Here is a 17,003-nt window from a genome sequence, read left to right as displayed (position 1 = left end):
CAGCTGCAAAAGAAAGCCGCAGATAAGCACTAAGTCGAACAGAAAACAAAAGAAAGAGTAAAAAAGTTACGACACCTTCGATTATTATTCCACCGCTCCGGGAATCCAGCGGGGTCTGACATAATATGCTCAGTCCTGACAAAGAAATACTTGTGCCAAAACTTACGGCTCACCCGGTCGTTAGTTTCGACCACCAACCCTTTGGTTCCATGGTGCCTCAAATGTACCATAGTACCCCTATGAAAACTGGGGGGAAATAAGTGCAAGAGATGGTGAATATCTACTTATCACCCCGCCAACTCCGCATATTTTGTCAATGCCAAAAATATTTTATACGTGTACGGAGAGAATTGCGCTGTGCAAACTCGATAAAACTGATAGAATTATTCCGCTAACGTAAGAAGGGGGAAGGAATGACCGATTACAAAAGGGTATTCATAAAAAGCATAGTACTCCGATCTATGGACCTCCACGAGGTCCCTCCCCATCGGAACCATCTCGATGTGAGGGGGAATGCTATACTTGGTACGCAAGGTATTTATATGGGCCTACTCGATTTCAGATATTACCGGGGTGGGAGTAGGAGCAAGGTCCTTGAGGAAGTCACTTCTAGACATGGGGTGTCTCGGTAACAACTCGTCTACGGTGGAAAAACTATCCCCTTCCCCAGCCATCGCGTCCTCACTACCAATGGGAAGCGCCACGGATAACAGAGTGGCGTCAGAAATCCCCTCACGTGATCGGTGTGTTCTAAGCATGTCTATGGAGGAAGATGTGCTAATGAAACGAGAGAGACCAAGAACAATGAACGAGAAAGAGGAAATAAAGAAAATCGCAGAAGCAAAGCTAAAAATGCGAAAGGGAATGATCAGAAGAGAAATGGCCAAAAGTTTTTGAATAAACAAACCCTTCCCCTATTTATAGGGTTGGGTGGCGCCAGAATCGAAGTGAAAAGGCTTCTCGTGGCAGCAAAACTAAAGCGACAGGCCATCAATCTCTGCCTCGGTAAGATGCACAATGATGACGCACGTGGAAGTGACGTCACTTCCCAAATAGAACACACCGCCCAGGGTATAGCGAAGTGCACCGTTCTTCCGTCATCAGCCAAAATCGTCATGGTTTGCAAACCAAATTTCTTCGTAATTATGGGCGACGTCCGCTTATCAAGGACACCCCAGGTCGCGACCTCGACAAGCGGAGGGACTAACTGTATAGGTCGAAATTTAGACGACCACGACCGATACCGAGTGTAGCAAAGAGCGAGTTCCTTACGATGCCGCTTCCTTGGATCGTTAATAAGAGTGACAACTAACAGTGGCTAGAGAATGCACGTCTGTGGTCGTGTTTGCATGATAGGAAATAATGGGAATATGCCTTTCGAATATTCCTTGTGTTGTACCTTCTTTTAGGGTAAAAAGGGGGATTGTCCCCTATAAAGGAGAGAGAACACTCTGTAAAGGGGGACTAATTGCATTCATTGTTGTATTCTCTTACATCTGAAATTCTCGCATGTATGAGTAATCATTTGGTTCCAATACGCTAACAAGCATCATTCACCTTGTATTTCTCTTACACTATATTCAATCTAGATTTTATTACACTTAGCTGAGATTTACCTCTTTATCTTCATTAATTGATTTAATCCAAGAAGGTTTCGATATCTTTTGGGTCAAACAATACGTATGAGACTTGCTGAGCGCGTAAGACTCATTCCATTACCTTTGATCCACAGGTTATGTGCCGAGTTTAGCATGCGCTTTTACTTATCCCAGTCGCAGTGGTTAGCTTCCACTCTACTTCCGTGAAGGCCAATTATTTTACTACGTTTGTTACGGGTTGTGTCCCATTTTGTTAATATCCTTAGAGATCCATAATGACTGTGGGAGTTAGTTTATGTATTTTGGATATTTAAAAAGCGTAGAACCATGTCGAACGTATTATGTATGTGAATGGAATAAGAACCCACATTTTGAAAGATTGCCAAGTAATGGTCATATATAGTTTTGGCTTAGGGCGTGTCCCCTTGGTATAGTAATGACTAATGAGGCATGACAGGTGTTACTTTTTACGAGTTCTATAAGCGAAGGATTATGTTGTCTGATGCCAGTCACGGCCCTCTAATTTTGAATTGCAAAATTTCAAAAAGATTAACATAAAGAACTTGGATATAGTAGAATCTATTTCAGAGATTGGAGAAGATGTGCCAAGGAGCAAAAGTTGGATGTCATGGTGCTGACTGCTGACGGTGGCGTCATTTGCCAAGGTGCCAAACCTGCATGTTGTGGTGCGACCTATATACTGGCATATAAATATCTTTTACACTATCAGCGTATATAGTTCAACTTGTAGCGACATATTAGTTATCACTTTTTCAAGTTATCAATCACTTAATACGTATCATAGAGATTTATTTGTAACTGCTTTACAAAAGACTTGATTGTATAAATATATTTTAAACAGTCAATGTATAAAACTCAAACACAAGCGCAACCAAGTTAAAACCTTATGATGCCAAGAACATTTTCTTCACTAGGATCCCAAGCCACTGAAGTAAATGCCTTGGCACCTAACAGGGACCCTTCCTATCTTTTTGCTTCCTAATTTTATCTTTTTCGAGTATAATGATGTGAATCCGACTAAATGCTATTTCATAAATCGGCTCTTTGCCAAGTACGATTGCAATGTGAAAAAAGAAAATCCGAAAGAATAACAAACTGAACCTTCCACAGAGAAATTCTAATTATGAGAAGTCCCTTCATGAATTCGAGAAGGTCAAATCTAAGTAGATATGTGGAAGTACGGTATGATGATCAAGAGAAACCTATGTTTAATGCACACATGAGATGGTTGCTTTGATAAGAACAAAAATATCATATGAAACATGAAGGAATATGGCAAAAAGCAATTTGATTTTACAATAGAATTACTCAATGAGAGCTAAATGATAATGTATCTCTCAAAACTCCAGCTAGTAGGATGTCAAATATGTAACATTTTTGTCTAGGATTGCCTGACAAGAATCCAGGATTAGTTAACACGTAAACTTTAACTAGATATATCTAAATTACATAAAAAGTTTCACATTACATTACATACCTTAGAGTAACCTATAACATGCTTTTAGTTTTGAGAACATATTGAATTTGCATTCGATATAGATGGATGCAGATCATTCTCTTTGATGATGCATTATGACTCTTCTTCTCTGTGGATGAAAATGATATAATAGAAGAGTATTTAGACTCATAATATCCAGTTGTTAGAAGCACACATGTCTTTGATATGATTGCATTTTCTCTCTGAAATTGTTTGCATTTGATTTCTGAAGAAACCACTTAATAATTATATGATGCTTTCTAAACTCAAATTCTCTAAGAAGATTCTCTTGCAAGGAAAATTGAATATCTCTTCCAAAAAGAACTACAGAAGAGGGTGCATTCATGTATACTTTTGCACAAAGTATTTAACCAAACAAAAAAAAAACGGCACCACCGGCGTTTCATTGTCGTCACTTGGAAAATGTAAAATTCTCTAAAAGAAATTAAGAGAGGCAAAAATCAAAACACAAAAAAAAAAGGAAAGAATATCAAAACTTACAGGAGAAAGGCACCAAAAATGCAATCAATTTCCACTAAATCAAATTCCCCCTACATTGGGGCACTGGGCTTAAATGATGTACCTCCCCTGCTGTAATAAAGTGACCATGCATTTACAATTAAGATAGACCAAGTGCCGTATAGCATGTAGATGTGTTTTTTTAGGATTTCATATGTACAGCAACTCCAGGCCACAACTAGAGTGCAATGTGTTATTTCAAATTTCCAACACTTCAGAAGCTAAACCTACAGAGCAATTGACGACTTATGGGCAATGTCATAAACCGAAATGAGGATCTCTGCACCTATCAATATAATAATGAGCCATTCGAGGAAATCTGACTTCCGATTCTGAAGAATTTCTTGAAGGAACCGTATATTATGCTGCAGACAAATATCAAAATGTTAACCAGAGCATCTACTAATGACAGAAATTCAACAATCTGTATTTATCCGGGGGGGGGGGGGGGGTACTACGTCAGTGTAAGAAAAGCATGAGATTAAGAGAACACATCGTTTTAACGTAAGGCGAATCTATTAATAAGAATGATTTAGGCCTGAATAGACCGGATTGGTTATAGAGGATTCATATAACCGACTTATTTGAGATTGAAGCGTAGTTGATGATTGAGATATCAAATACCTCCACAAACTTCAACTTAAAATCAAGGCTTGCAAATCTTTGAGTCAACTCAAACTCATCTCTGAGATATTCCCAAATTTGAGCATATTTCGCATCCTTCCATGCAATATCGGATCTGAAAAACAAACGAAAATTTCATCTGATATCACCAAACACAGCAAAGAAATTGTCATTTTCCAAGAAAGCTACAGTCCATGTAAAAGCGGGTGTTGCCTTTAATTAAATTCACAGGACATCAAACAGAAGTTACTATAATTCCAACAAAGACATGTTTTTTCCATTTTTTTTATAACAGTTTGGCTCGCCAGTTTGCATGCGCCTCGACTATTCCACCAGATACATGTTATATCCCACCAACACAGGTACCAGGTAACTTTGCTTGGGTAAATGGAAAGATACCACCCTAGTTTTTTGTTTTTTTTACTCTACTTGGATTTAAACGCTAGTCACCGGGTTTGCACCTAATTCACTGACCACTAGGCCACACCTTTGGGTGCAAGGGATGGTCTAAAATTAATTACTATCATTAGGCATGTTTACATACATACATATATGCATATATATATATATTGATGAAACACACACACACTTAATATAATTAGATTTCCTCTCTGCAGCAATCAAACTACATCAACTAAAATTGGGAAAAGCGTGTGATTGTAAGAATGGTCAAATTCAATGCTTAAATCAATATTTTGAAAATTCCCTGGGAAATTCATATGATACAACCAGATTCATAAGGACTTCTACTACAAACATAGAAAGATTAGGAGAAGCAGACATGGGAAGATGATGCAATTAAAACATTTTCCGCACCATGAATGACATTAATTGGAGTGCAACAGTTAATTGTTGTTTCTTGCATCACGCAAGGACCCCAATTCCTGAATTAAGATAATGATAAATAGATAAATAAATAAGCATATTTCCAGGCCACTTCTACTTCAAAAAGTTTACTAGTTCAAAGATAGAAAACTTACAAATCACAATTACTGTTTTTTTTTTTTTTTGATATAGCCAAATCAAAATTACTGATACAAGAGGGAAACAGAAAGAAGATAGAAGAAATAGAGAAATTCGTAACGTATTTGCAAGTATACCTTTCAAAAAGTCCTAGCTTAAGAATAACATCAGCAAGATTAGAATTTGCCTTGCCAACCAGTTGGAAAAGCTTTTTCCTCTCCATTGTGAAAGTTCCAGTCTTTTCCATTCCACGATTGATGTCCGTGAACTCAGCAACCATACCATCAACCTGGAAGGGCAGAGAATACTAGTCAGAAAGTTACTATAAATAAGAACCTTCTCAGGCCACATATTAGTTGGTAGAGACCTACTTGGCGGACATAGTAATCAAGAGCAATACTTTGGCCAAGAACACTGCCGATAGTTCGGATACCATCTATATTCATGTACTGCAACATTATGTAGTCTAATCCACCTTGCATCCATGTGCTCAAAGTTGGCTTCTCTCTTACCTCATATTCTATTATTCCACAATATAGACATCAATGAGAGTACAGAAAGCTTCTCTTCTTATAAGAGATGAGAGAAATTAAATCACTCTCAAAGTTAGTACAGAAGCACGCATGAGATGACTTGAATATTCCAAAAAAGACTAAAAAGACAATTCTACAAACTGTGAACAGAAGCACAAAACAAAAGCAAAGGAATGATCCTTTACATATGCCCCAGATCTTGTCCAATGTACTTAACAAGATATTACTTCCAACTAGCCAAACTTTGCTAGACAAAGAACTAACATCCAACTTCATATGACACTCACTTCAGTCGGTTAGTATAAATGAAAATTATTAAGATGCACTCTAACAACCCCGGGAAGTGATTATATTTCTGCCGCTTCCCAGTAAGGTCATCAATTAATGGGAAAGTGAGTTTTAAGAAGTTAGAGAGAATTCCAAGAATAAATTTAATTTTGTGTGTTCTATTAAAATGGGACTGAGAGAGCGTGTTAGAAGGAAAAACACAGAGGTTTGCATTTGAAAATAAAGTAACTAATAATGCAACAAAAAAAATTGCATATGAATTAAAACTGTCATATGGATCTTTTTTCCAAAAAAAAAAAAAAGAAGAGGGAAACAGAAACCAACAAAAAAAAAGGCAAAAGGCTGATATGACTGTTTAATTCCCAAACACCTCCACCCCTCCCCCGGGGGAAGTTAAAATGTTTTTATCGTTGTTCTTTTTTTTTTCCAGCAAAATTCTCTTCAGTGAATCCTTGAGGAGAGCAGTGTTAGAATTAGTGGCAACAGATTTTAGGCAAAACCAACTCACATCCAAATTCCTAGCATCATAATAACATCACAAAGCCTTTCAATAAGCATTTTATCTTAAATATAACCTTTAGTATCTCATAATTCACAAAGTTACAGTTTTAAATTGATGGGGTCCAAAATATAAAGGCAGAATACGAATAGCAATCATTTTCCTAAAATTAATAAGAAATATGAACAGACAAATAATAAATTATAAAGCATTTCTTATTCTTTATTGACAAGGTAATAAGTAAATTTACAAAACATTTTGTAATTTGAATTATTTTCAAATAAACTCACCATCCTTTCTCATCTCCGGTAATAACCCCGAAGCATGTCTCTCGACAATCTTCAGGTATCCGTCAACCTCGTGATCGGAGACATTAAACAAGACAATCGAGCCATACTGGAAAACTACCATGTAACAACAGTCGCTGCCACTTAAGTTAGCACCTAGAGCCTGAAAGCATAACACATAAAAATTATATTAGAGAAAATGCGACAACTAAGTAACATCGAAATTTCTTAAATTCATATTATTTAAGGAACAACAGCAACTACCCCTCAATCGAAAAACTTCCCAACCAAAAAAAAATGAAAAACCTAAAACAAACCTGCAGACAGGAACAAGCATGGAAAAGAGTATAATAGCGAAAAGAAAAGGGAAAACACAGACCAAAAAAGTTTTAACCAATGCCTTTGAACAGAACCACATCAATAAATCAACTATGACTCTACCATTCTCCACTCAAATACTAGACTTGATTCGCATGGCCCGGGGCTCCAACCTGTGACACTAAGTCAGAAGTCCTTCAACCTTTGTCAATTGAACTAAGCCCTGAGGGGCCTTGATTGCAAACTAGTTGGGCTGGTTATACAGATGCTCTATATCCATTTTGTTGTATTCGGATCCATTGCATTGGACTACTTACAATAAATTAGTCTCTTAAGGCAAATCAGGAGTTCTCTAGAACTATCTAAAATCTCACATTCATTCCTACACTGACATGCAACTCTTTTAACCAGATGACAAAGATTCCTAGTATATAACAAAAAAAATTCAAATGAGGCAGAGGTGGTCAATCAAGTGAATTCATGTTCAGCAGGGGTCAATGCTCTACCCACGAAAACAGATAGAAAAGCCAGTTGTCAACCAACATCAGGACTATTCAAAATTAGAATCTGATGAGGAATAGACATATCTCTTTCAGAATCTAACGACAAACGAAATGGTGTGTGAACCAACTAGCATATGCCAGGTTGCAAAATTGCAATAACAAAATGATCTCAACTACAAACCGAGGGAATCATTCACATCATACATGCAATGGCAAGTAAATCAATTAGACATATAAGTGCTTCTCTGTAACCATGACAATCTTTTTTTTTTTGAATTGGTAACTATTGTATATATAATAAAAATCAGTACATAGGTTGCACTGAAAACCAAATTTACATAGAGAGAATTTATAGATATTCTAATTTGAGACCTAGCAGGATCCTAGTATGTCTATGATTGTCAATGTATCTTCTGTGTACATCTGTTTGCACCAAAAACAAAATAGAAGAATACAATTGAGTTTGATCTTCTGCAGTGAATTGCTTCTGTCTTCAAAACATCTAGTATTCCTTTCCCTCCAGATTGTCCACCAAATACATGCCGGAACGGTTCTCCATCTATCTCTGCTCGTTGCTTCAGCTCCAGCTTCCTCCCAGCTATAAATGACATCTTTAATCCTGTATGGCATTGACCAAGAAATACCCCTAAGACTAATAAAGATTTTCCATAGTTGGTCTGTAATCTTGCAGTGTAGAAACATATGGTTGACAATTTCTGCATTTTCCCCACACAGAAAACATCTTGAACACAGAGAAATTCCCCTTTTTATGAGATTATCCTGAGTTAAAACCGCCTCCTTTGCTAGTAGTCAAGTGAAGCAGGCTACCTTGTATGGAATCTTTGTTTTCCATATATGTTTCCAAGGCCATGTGTCTACCTGTTGATTATCATGATTCAAAATCTTATATGCATCCTTCACACAGTAAATCCCTTTGTTGTGCCTCTTCCACCATATTGAATCCAAACCTTCCTGTAGTCCTGTGAATGCTTCCAGCTCTTTGTAGAGATCAGTTAATCTTGTTATCTCCCAGTCATTCAGCTGTGTTCTTAGAGCTATTTCCCATCCTTGACAACTCCTCATATCAGCGACTGTCTTATGCTGGTTTTGTGCTAAACCGAACATATCTGGGTATCTTTCCTTTAAGCTTCCCATTCCTAGCCAGTTATCATTCCAAAAAGATGTGTTCCTTCCGTTGTTCACTCTTATAGAGGAGTGGATTCTTCATTATTGGCCAAAGTTCTCTGATGGATTTCCACACACTTACTCCATATGATGTACTGACTTTTTTTGACACCCAGTTGTTTTCTTCACCATACTTTGCTTTGATCACTTTGGCCCATAAAGATTGGGGTTCTTTAGAGTACTTCCATAACCATTTAATTCTAAGAGCCTTGCTTTGGTTCTTCAAATTCCTTATCCCCAATCCACCTTGTTTTTTATCCATTGTTAGTGTCTTCCACTTGACTAAATGGAAGACCTTTTTCTCCTTATTGCCTTGCCAGAGGAATGTTCTTCGGAGTTTGTCCAATCTCTGTAAAATGGCTGCTGGAATTGGGAACAAAGACATCATGTAAGTAGGTAGAGAGTCTAATACTGAGTTGATTAGAACTAGCCTACCCCCCAGTGATAGGTACTGCGATTTCCATCTTGACAACTTCCTCTCACATTTTTCTATGACTGAATTCCAGATTTCTTTTGATTTGGATCTTGCACCAAGAGGCATCCCAAGGTAAACAGTTGGTAGGGACCCAACTTCTCCTCCCAATATCTGAGTCAATTGCCACATGTTATTGACTTCATTAATGGGAAAAATATTGCTCTTTCTCCAGTTAATGTGTAAACCTGATACTCCTTCAAATAAAACCAAAATGATCCTTAAGAATCTAAGTTGGTCTTTTCCAGCATCACAGAAGACTAGAGTATCATCAGCATATTGGAGATGTGTGATCTCTAGATTATTAGCCCCACTCCTATTTACCTCAAAGCCTTTAATTCATCCACTGACTTTAGCCGTTTTGATCATGTTGTTCAATCCTTCCATGGCTATGATGAATAGAAATGGAGATAAAGGATCACCTTGTCTGAGACCTCTGTGTGAGTGAAAATAACCTTTAGGACTTCCATTTATAAGAATGGAGAATTTCACAGTAGATATGCAAAATTTCATCCATCTAATCCATTTTTGCCCAAAACCCATTTGTTCTAACATTCTTAGTAGGAAGCTCCAGTTCACATGATCATAGGCCTTCTCGATATCCAATTTGCATAAGATTCCAGGTTCTTTCTTTTTTATTCTTGAATCCACAGCTTCATTGGCAATCATGACTGCATCAATTATTTGTCTTCCTTTTATGAACGCCATTTGTTGAGCATCAACAAGTTTTCCAACCACCCTCTTAAGTCTTTCAGTTAAAACTTTTGAGAGCAGTTTGTAGAAGCTCCCTATCAGACTGATCGGTCTGAAATCTCTCAATTCTTTCGCACCTGTCTTCTTTGGAATCAATGATATATATGTTGCATTGAAGCTTTTCTCGAACATCTCCTGTGAATGGAAGTTGTTAAAAGCCGCCATTATATCTTCCTTCAAAATGTCCCAACACTTTCTGAAAAAACCCATTGTGTATCCATCTGGACCTGGAGCCTTGTCACTTGCACACTTCTTCAAACTGCTCAGCACTTCTTGTTCCTCAAAGTTACTTTGTAAAGACTCCCTTTCCGATTCAGAAATGCTTGGACTATTTTCGAAATTGACTGTTGGTCTCCACTGTTCAGGTTCTGTGTATAGCTCCTTGTAGAAATCAATAATCTCGTTCTCTATTCTTTCTGGATCCTCAATTACTTCATGTCGAATCATTATTTGGTCAATGTTGTTGTTTCTCTTGCGTGCATTTGCAGTCCGATGGAAAAATTTTGTATTCATATCCCCTTCTTTGAGCCACAAAGCTCTTGATTTTTGTCTCCATGCAAATTCTTCATTCTTGAGTTGCACCTCAATCTCCACTAGAGTGGCTGCTTTCCTGACTGATTCCTCCTCTGTCAACGCTCTTAGTTGTTGCGTTGTCTCAAAATCTGCTAGTTGACTTAGCAATTTTGATTTCTGCAGTCCCAAATTGCCTTCGTAACTTCTGCTCCAACCTTTTAGCTTGTCCTTGAGAGCTTTTAACTTGCAAGCTAAAATGTAATCAGGTCTTCCTGAGAATTCAAAAGATCCCCACCACTCTCTAATTCTGTCCTCAAAGCCTTCCACATTCAGCCATCAATTTTCAAACTTAAAGTATGATTTAGCTTGTTCCCACGCACCGCAGTCTAGAGCCACAGGTGAATGGTCCGAAATCAGCCTTTGTTGGATAGTTTGCTTGATGTTTCTGAACCTTACATCCCATTCTTCTGAAATGAGAAATCTATCAATTCTTGAAGCCGCTGTATGATTGTCCCCTTTGAACCAAGTATAGTTTCCTCCTTCAAGTCGAAGATCTATCAGCTCCATATCTTCTATAAAATCCGAAAACTCCACCATCGCTCTGGACCTCCTTGAACATTCCCGTTTTTCAGAAGGGTACCTTGTAACGTTAAAATCGCCACAAACCGCCCAAGGACCTTCCATCAGTCCCCTCACTGCACCAATTTCATTCCATACTTTATTCCTTTCTATTCTACAATTTGGAGCATACACTCCTGTTATGTGACATTGAAAATTCTGTAGAAGAGCGTCAAACTTGCACGTCAAAGTGTATGCACCAGTCTGTAACACCTCCCCTTTCCATACTCTGCAATCTCATAACATCAAAATCCCTCCTCTCGTGCCGCTAGCTTCTAAACTTGCATACCTAACCCATCTACCACCCCATATTTGCCTGACTATTTCCTCGATATCCCCCTCGACTTTTGTTTCTTGCATGCAAATAATGTCTGCCCTCCAATTCTGCACTTGACTTTTTATTATCTCCCTTTTCTTCTTATCATTTAGACCCCTTACATTCCAGGAAATTACTTTGATCCTCATATAGAAATAATTGATAGATCTCTTCCCCTACTCCTTTTCCCGTCACTCTTGAATTTGACATCGAAAGAAGTCAAACCTTTTAATTCCAGTGATCCTTTGAATCTTTGTTTCTTCACCTCCAACTCTGTCTCCACCCTTCTAACCTGTCTGCAGCTGTCAATTTGCATTAACAATTCCAGTGCTTCTTCTTCATGTCCTTGGAAATCTACTCCAAACATTTTCCCCAATTTGATCATATTTTGATGGACCCATATTGTTGCATCCATGTCTTTATCCAATAATGGATTGTGTTGCTGAACTGCTAAAGGATTCACCTCCTCAATTTCCCACTCTTGAATAGGGCTAAATTGCTTTAGATGTTCCAAAGTACTTCCCACGTGAACATTCCCCATTTTGAGTTTATGCTTTGTTCCCCTTCCTTCTGTTCCAATCTTGCTAAATCTACTCCACCTTCTGGCTGACTGCAACTGGTAATTGTTTCCTTTTGCATACTTTCACGATTCACATTAAAGGTTTGATCCCCGGGATGTGACTCTTTTGCCCCCGATTGAGAATGGCCTCCCATTTCCTCGATATAAGGCTTCAGCCCAGAATCATCAGAGATCTCACACGAGAGGTCATTAAAAATGACTTGTGCAGCCATATCGGGGCCATAGGATCTCAGCTTGACTTTTGACACTTAACTGCTTTGATTCATCGAAGTTGAACCTTGTGTAAATTGTCCACTTGCTTTTCCTTTACCAGTGTTTAGCTCATACCGTGTGTTTCTTTCAGCCCAGATTGGGATGAAGAATTTTGATTCTCGCCCACTTAAGGTGGTTTTTGAGATCAGTTTCTTCTTCTGTAGCTAACCAACCCCCACAAAGATCTCCTATTTCTTTGAAGATCTTTTGTGACCATAGATGTAAAGGAATCCCCATGGCTCTAATCCAGCATGTTTCCTCAATTTGTGAGTTTGGAATGCAACCAGCTGTATGATTCCACCAATCCAGATGAAGCTTGTATTTTTTCCATCTCCATTCTCCTTGCACAATTTGCTCTGCCATGAATTTGTTTGGAAACTCAAAAAGAAACATATTTCCTGTCATTTCATATATGTTTACTCCGGATGCTTTGTTCCATGAAGCACTAGCCCATCGCCTTATATCTGCTAAAGTGGGTCTCTCATTGATTTCTTTCCCTAAAGACCCGATAATGCATCTTTTTAATAGGCCTGTGTCCTCTCCTCCAGTAGGTTCCAAAACAGTGATATCGCCATTGTTCGTGCTGACCCTTGCCTCTCGAAGAGTATTGGATTGCCATTTACTCTCCTTAACTGCTTGGGCATAAGAGAAATTTTCCACAGTATTTCTGGGTGGTACTATGGGATTCAACTTGGTGGATATGAATCTCTCTATCTTAGCTGCTATGTCTTTCCAGCCAGAATTCAAAGTTAACTCTGGGATTATAATCACTGACCTCCCTTCTCTCTTCAGTGACAGAATACTCATATATCTTCCATGTGCGTTAAATTTCCTAGTACAGAAATGTTCTGTCATTTGCTCCTTGTACTTCCATCTCATCACTCGATTGTTTTGATCAGTCGACGCTTCTTTAAGTGCAAAGCATATCCATTCCATTGCCTTACTACCCATGGATGATCTTCTCATCATGTTGCGGCTTCTCTCCACCCATTCAAACCAAGTATCTTTGTTGGAGTTCCATCTGGTGATGTCAAAAGATTTGAATCCTGCGTTGAAGTATATCCTGTTGTCTCCCATATTGTACTAAACAACTGCTCGGGTTATGGAATTTTAGGGGTTGTTTGGACGTTATCACCGTGAGCTTTAGAGCTTGAAAAAAAGGAAACAGAGAAACCAGAATTCTGGACAGCGATAGATTCCCCGCCACCGGAAAAACTAAAAGTTGTCGAAATTCAGAAAAAGTTGTATGGGTGTGCTCGGAATTTCCCAACGATCATGCTGTCCAAAACAAAAATTTTGAAAAGTGGCCGGGATTGAGCTCACGCGCCGGCGCGTGGCGTTTGGCTCGCCGGAAAGTGCCGCGCGTGGCGGCGCGTGAGAGGCTGTTTGTCGGAACTGTTTTCAGGGGTTTGGTCGGAATTGAATGAGCATGCTCATGGTGTTTATGGATCCTCAAGATTCCTTGTTCTCAGGCTCCTCGGGGAGTGTGCCTGAGAGCTCAAGAAAATAGAGAGTGGTTAAATTTTTATAACCATGACAATCTTAAATCTTCCAAATTTTAAACACTTGAAGAACAAATCAACTGATCCATGCCTCTTTTAGGAAACATGAATTTGAAGCTGAAAACATTGAAGATGCTCCAATAACGTTTGTCGACTTTCTCATTTGTACTCACCATGATAAGATGACATGGCACTCTCAACTAAAATAGCACCTAGTCTAGCACCACCAGAACAGCGAAGGGGTAATTTTTATTTTTCATCTTGCTGATGTTCACTATTGTTGGTGCTTATACATGCTAAATATTACAGATCCATACATGTTCCACTCCATAAAAATCTTTTTTTTTTTTTATGGGGTAAGAGAATTGCATTAAAGGCATTAAGCAGATGCAAGAAGTGCAAAAAAGAGAGATACATAAAGACATAGTCAGCTCTAAAGACAAAAACTAGGCTAAAGCTAAGGAGCTGACGAAGTCCAAAAGATTAATAGGGCAATTAACAGGAGCTAAGTTCTGCCAACTATATAACCATAAAAGCCACTCCATAAAAATCTACAGCTTTATGCATTACAAAACCACAAATCAAGTGCCTAAGGTTTAAAGATAAAAAGTGAAAGGATCAGCAATCTGTCAGCAGCTTTGTAGGCACAATCTACACAGCAAACACCTCAAGAGTAGTTTTTGCTTTTTTTTTTACAAAAAATAAAAACTAATGATGTTTGGTCGAATAATTTTTTAAAGCTCTTAATTTTTCCAAAAAAGTTTCAACCTTGAAACAAGTGCCACCTTCTCCTGGAAGATAAAAGAGATCGGTTGATAAGCCAAACCATCTCCCCATGACTCAACCTGATAGTATCTTCCCGATGAGCATTGTGAGTTAGTTCTAGATTCTCCTTGTGAAACTCATCGAGATGTAGAGATTAGTAAACTTTGATATATAAATCTGCTCCGTCAAAAGGATTACTCTACAATTGCCAAGGACAGGAGAAGAGTGTTGAATACATAAATGTAGATTGAGCAGGATCACTCTATGACAAAGATCTACTCGGGACACTCCATCTTAGTTGGAGATAATTTAGTGTCGTGGAAAAGCAAGAAACATATGCGATTGCAGATTTTAGTGCAGTGCAGAAGCAGAAAACTGAAGTATGAGTGTATGACAGTGGCAACTTGTGAACACATATGGAGCAAGAAACGACTCAAAGAGAAATTTGATAGGTAGAAAATATAGAACTTTCTAAAAATATCATAAAGTACTTCATATTGTATCAAATATAATGTTTATAAGAAAATCAAACCCATAATTGACCATGGTTTCGTGGGGGAAAGATAATCTCAGCAGACATAGTCACAAAGTTTGCAATTTCAAATAATTAGCTTGCAGAAGTACACATAGAATCCCTCTAACGGTACCCAAACTGGTTTTATATGGAACAAACACGGTTCAGACAATTTTTGTGCAAAGTGTACTCACGTCCCACATCGACAAATGTAAATATGAACACTGAAGAGCGTAAATATGAAACCACCAAAGCTTTCATCTTCAAGCATTCTCTCAACCTTCTCTCCCGTTGATCTTCTACCACATTTTATTTTCATGATATCAACCAAACAAGGTCCAAAACACCAAAGCTATTTAGATCATTTGACCCTCATACTATGAATCAGGTTATTCATTCTGGGGCAGTAGCTATTCGACTACGAGTGCAATTTATGGCGCTTAAACATAAGTCCAGTACATCTAATATACTCCATGAAACTATTCAAACACGAAGGCAGAAGATACACAAAAAGAGACACTCACACTAGGTGCCTTCTTGGTGTCCCCAAATCTTAAAACAACATAATTGGTCATTCGAGACGTGGGTGGAATAAAATTCTGCTTGTTCTTTTCCACTAAGCCCCTCAAATCCACACTGTCAAACAATCACAAACCAGTCAACAATCGTTTCATATATTGAACAAAAGATTAAACAAAAGTAGAAAGACAAAACGAACCTAGTAGAGAAAAAGAAAGCCCTAACGGGGATATATGGCTTAATAGCAGTAGCACTAGCATCATCATCCTCTTCCTGCTCCAAAGCCAATTCTTCAGCTTCACTCAGCCCAATCTCCGAGCACGAAACGGCATCGTTCCAGTCCACAGTGTGCGCCGATGAGGATATAGAAGAGAGGCATTTGGCGACGGTGAAGTTAGGCTTCTTACGAGAGGAAATAAAGCCGTGGTTCACAACAGAATGCGATTGGCGACGGAGAATAACTGAGAAAGTGAGAGTAATCGGCCGACGGCATAGCGGAGAGCTCTGTAGGGTTAGGCCTGGGAGAAGGTGGAGAGCAGTAGGATTTGTTGTGGCGGAGCGGAGAGTGAAAAGAGTTCGGAAAGCTTTGTTCAGAGAAGGAATGGAGGAAATAGCAGTGACAGACTTCATTGGAGCAGCGTTATTGGGTTTCCACACAGTCCTCAACATCTCATTTCAGCCGCATTTGCGTCTCCAAACCTATAGCAGGGTGGGGGTTATATGGGGTTTTGTTTTCCCTTTGATTTCGTCTTCTTTTTATCTTTTTCTTTTTCTTTTTATTTTCGAATAAATGGTTTCTTCTTCTTCAAGTTTTTTCTTTTTCCCTTCTTTTTTTCTTTTGGCTTTTAAAACTTATTTCCCTTGATTTGTTCATATTGCAATACAATGAGCTTTTAAGCAATTGGGCGTAAAAGTACTTTTGAAGTGATGGACCTTAATTTAAAAAGAACAAGTTTTGCCTAAGTGTTAGAAACTTAAAATAAACAGGTAATGTGTTTGGTTAAAAAGTGTAAATAAGTAGGCGTAATGGCTTCTTGACCACTTAAACTTGTAGGACTTTTAAAAGCCGATACATGAACTTGCATTTTTCCCATTTGAACACTCCAACTTGATGTAATAAATACTAATAAACACATTTGACCGTTGACTATGCCTATATGGAAGCGGCGCAGCTGACATGGCTAAGTTGTGTGCATATCACGCTACAAAGGTGCGTGGATAGTTATTATTTTATTAACAAAGAAAAAGAAAAAAGAGACTTTCCCTTTCCCTTCTATTTTTCCCTCGTCTTCCCTGCCAAACTCCCCCTCCCCTTTCCCCATCCCCCATATATTTTACCATAGCTACTTCTAGCAAAACATAGAACACAACCCAAATAAAGGAA

At 38.4% G+C, this 17,003-nt stretch overlaps 1 protein-coding gene across 2 annotated transcripts; it reads right to left on the bottom strand.

Annotated features, from left to right (window-relative positions):
* Positions 1 to 3,605: 3,605 nt before the first annotated feature.
* LOC104233065 (protein RETARDED ROOT GROWTH-LIKE) lies at positions 3,606 to 16,336 on the bottom strand. 2 transcript variants are annotated; one of them, XM_070174595.1, is made up of 7 exons: positions 15,819 to 16,336; positions 15,625 to 15,736; positions 6,813 to 6,972; positions 5,574 to 5,722; positions 5,340 to 5,491; positions 4,240 to 4,354; positions 3,606 to 3,980 (listed from the first exon to the last, which is right to left on the bottom strand). In XM_070174595.1, the coding sequence occupies exons 1-7, from the start codon at positions 16,286 to 16,288 to the stop codon at positions 3,843 to 3,845; spliced, it is 1,296 nt and encodes a 431-aa protein (XP_070030696.1). In that variant the 5' UTR covers positions 16,289 to 16,336; the 3' UTR covers positions 3,606 to 3,842. The 2 variants fall into 2 exon arrangements, with proteins under 2 accessions (XP_070030696.1, XP_070030697.1); XM_070174596.1 differs by lacking the exons at positions 3,606 to 3,980; positions 4,240 to 4,354 and adding an exon at positions 4,991 to 5,123 and having other exon boundaries at positions 15,819 to 16,334.
* Positions 16,337 to 17,003: the final 667 nt, after the last annotated feature.

This window comes from Nicotiana sylvestris, chromosome 5 (genome assembly GCF_000393655.2).
Source record: "Nicotiana sylvestris chromosome 5, ASM39365v2, whole genome shotgun sequence".
Classification (NCBI taxonomy): Eukaryota; Viridiplantae; Streptophyta; class Magnoliopsida; order Solanales; family Solanaceae; genus Nicotiana; species Nicotiana sylvestris.
The sequence above is the reverse complement of the archived record's forward strand: the minus strand, read 5'-3'. Positions and strand labels throughout refer to the sequence as shown.

What these genes read in the sequence shown, in the direction of transcription:
- LOC104233065 (XM_070174595.1), bottom strand. Translation starts at nt 16,288, where the DNA reads ATGTTGAGGACTGTGTGGAAACCCAATAACGCTGCTCCAATGAAGTCT. An exon ending in ACACCAAGAAGGCACCTAGT is followed by an intron (nt 6,973 to 15,624) that starts GTGAGTGTCTCT and finishes TTATGCTTTCAG; the next exon opens with GCTCTAGGTGCTAACTTAAG. An exon ending in TTAAGTTGAAGTTTGTGGAG is followed by an intron (nt 3,981 to 4,239) that starts GTATTTGATATC and finishes ATTTGTCTGCAG; the next exon opens with CATAATATACGGTTCCTTCA.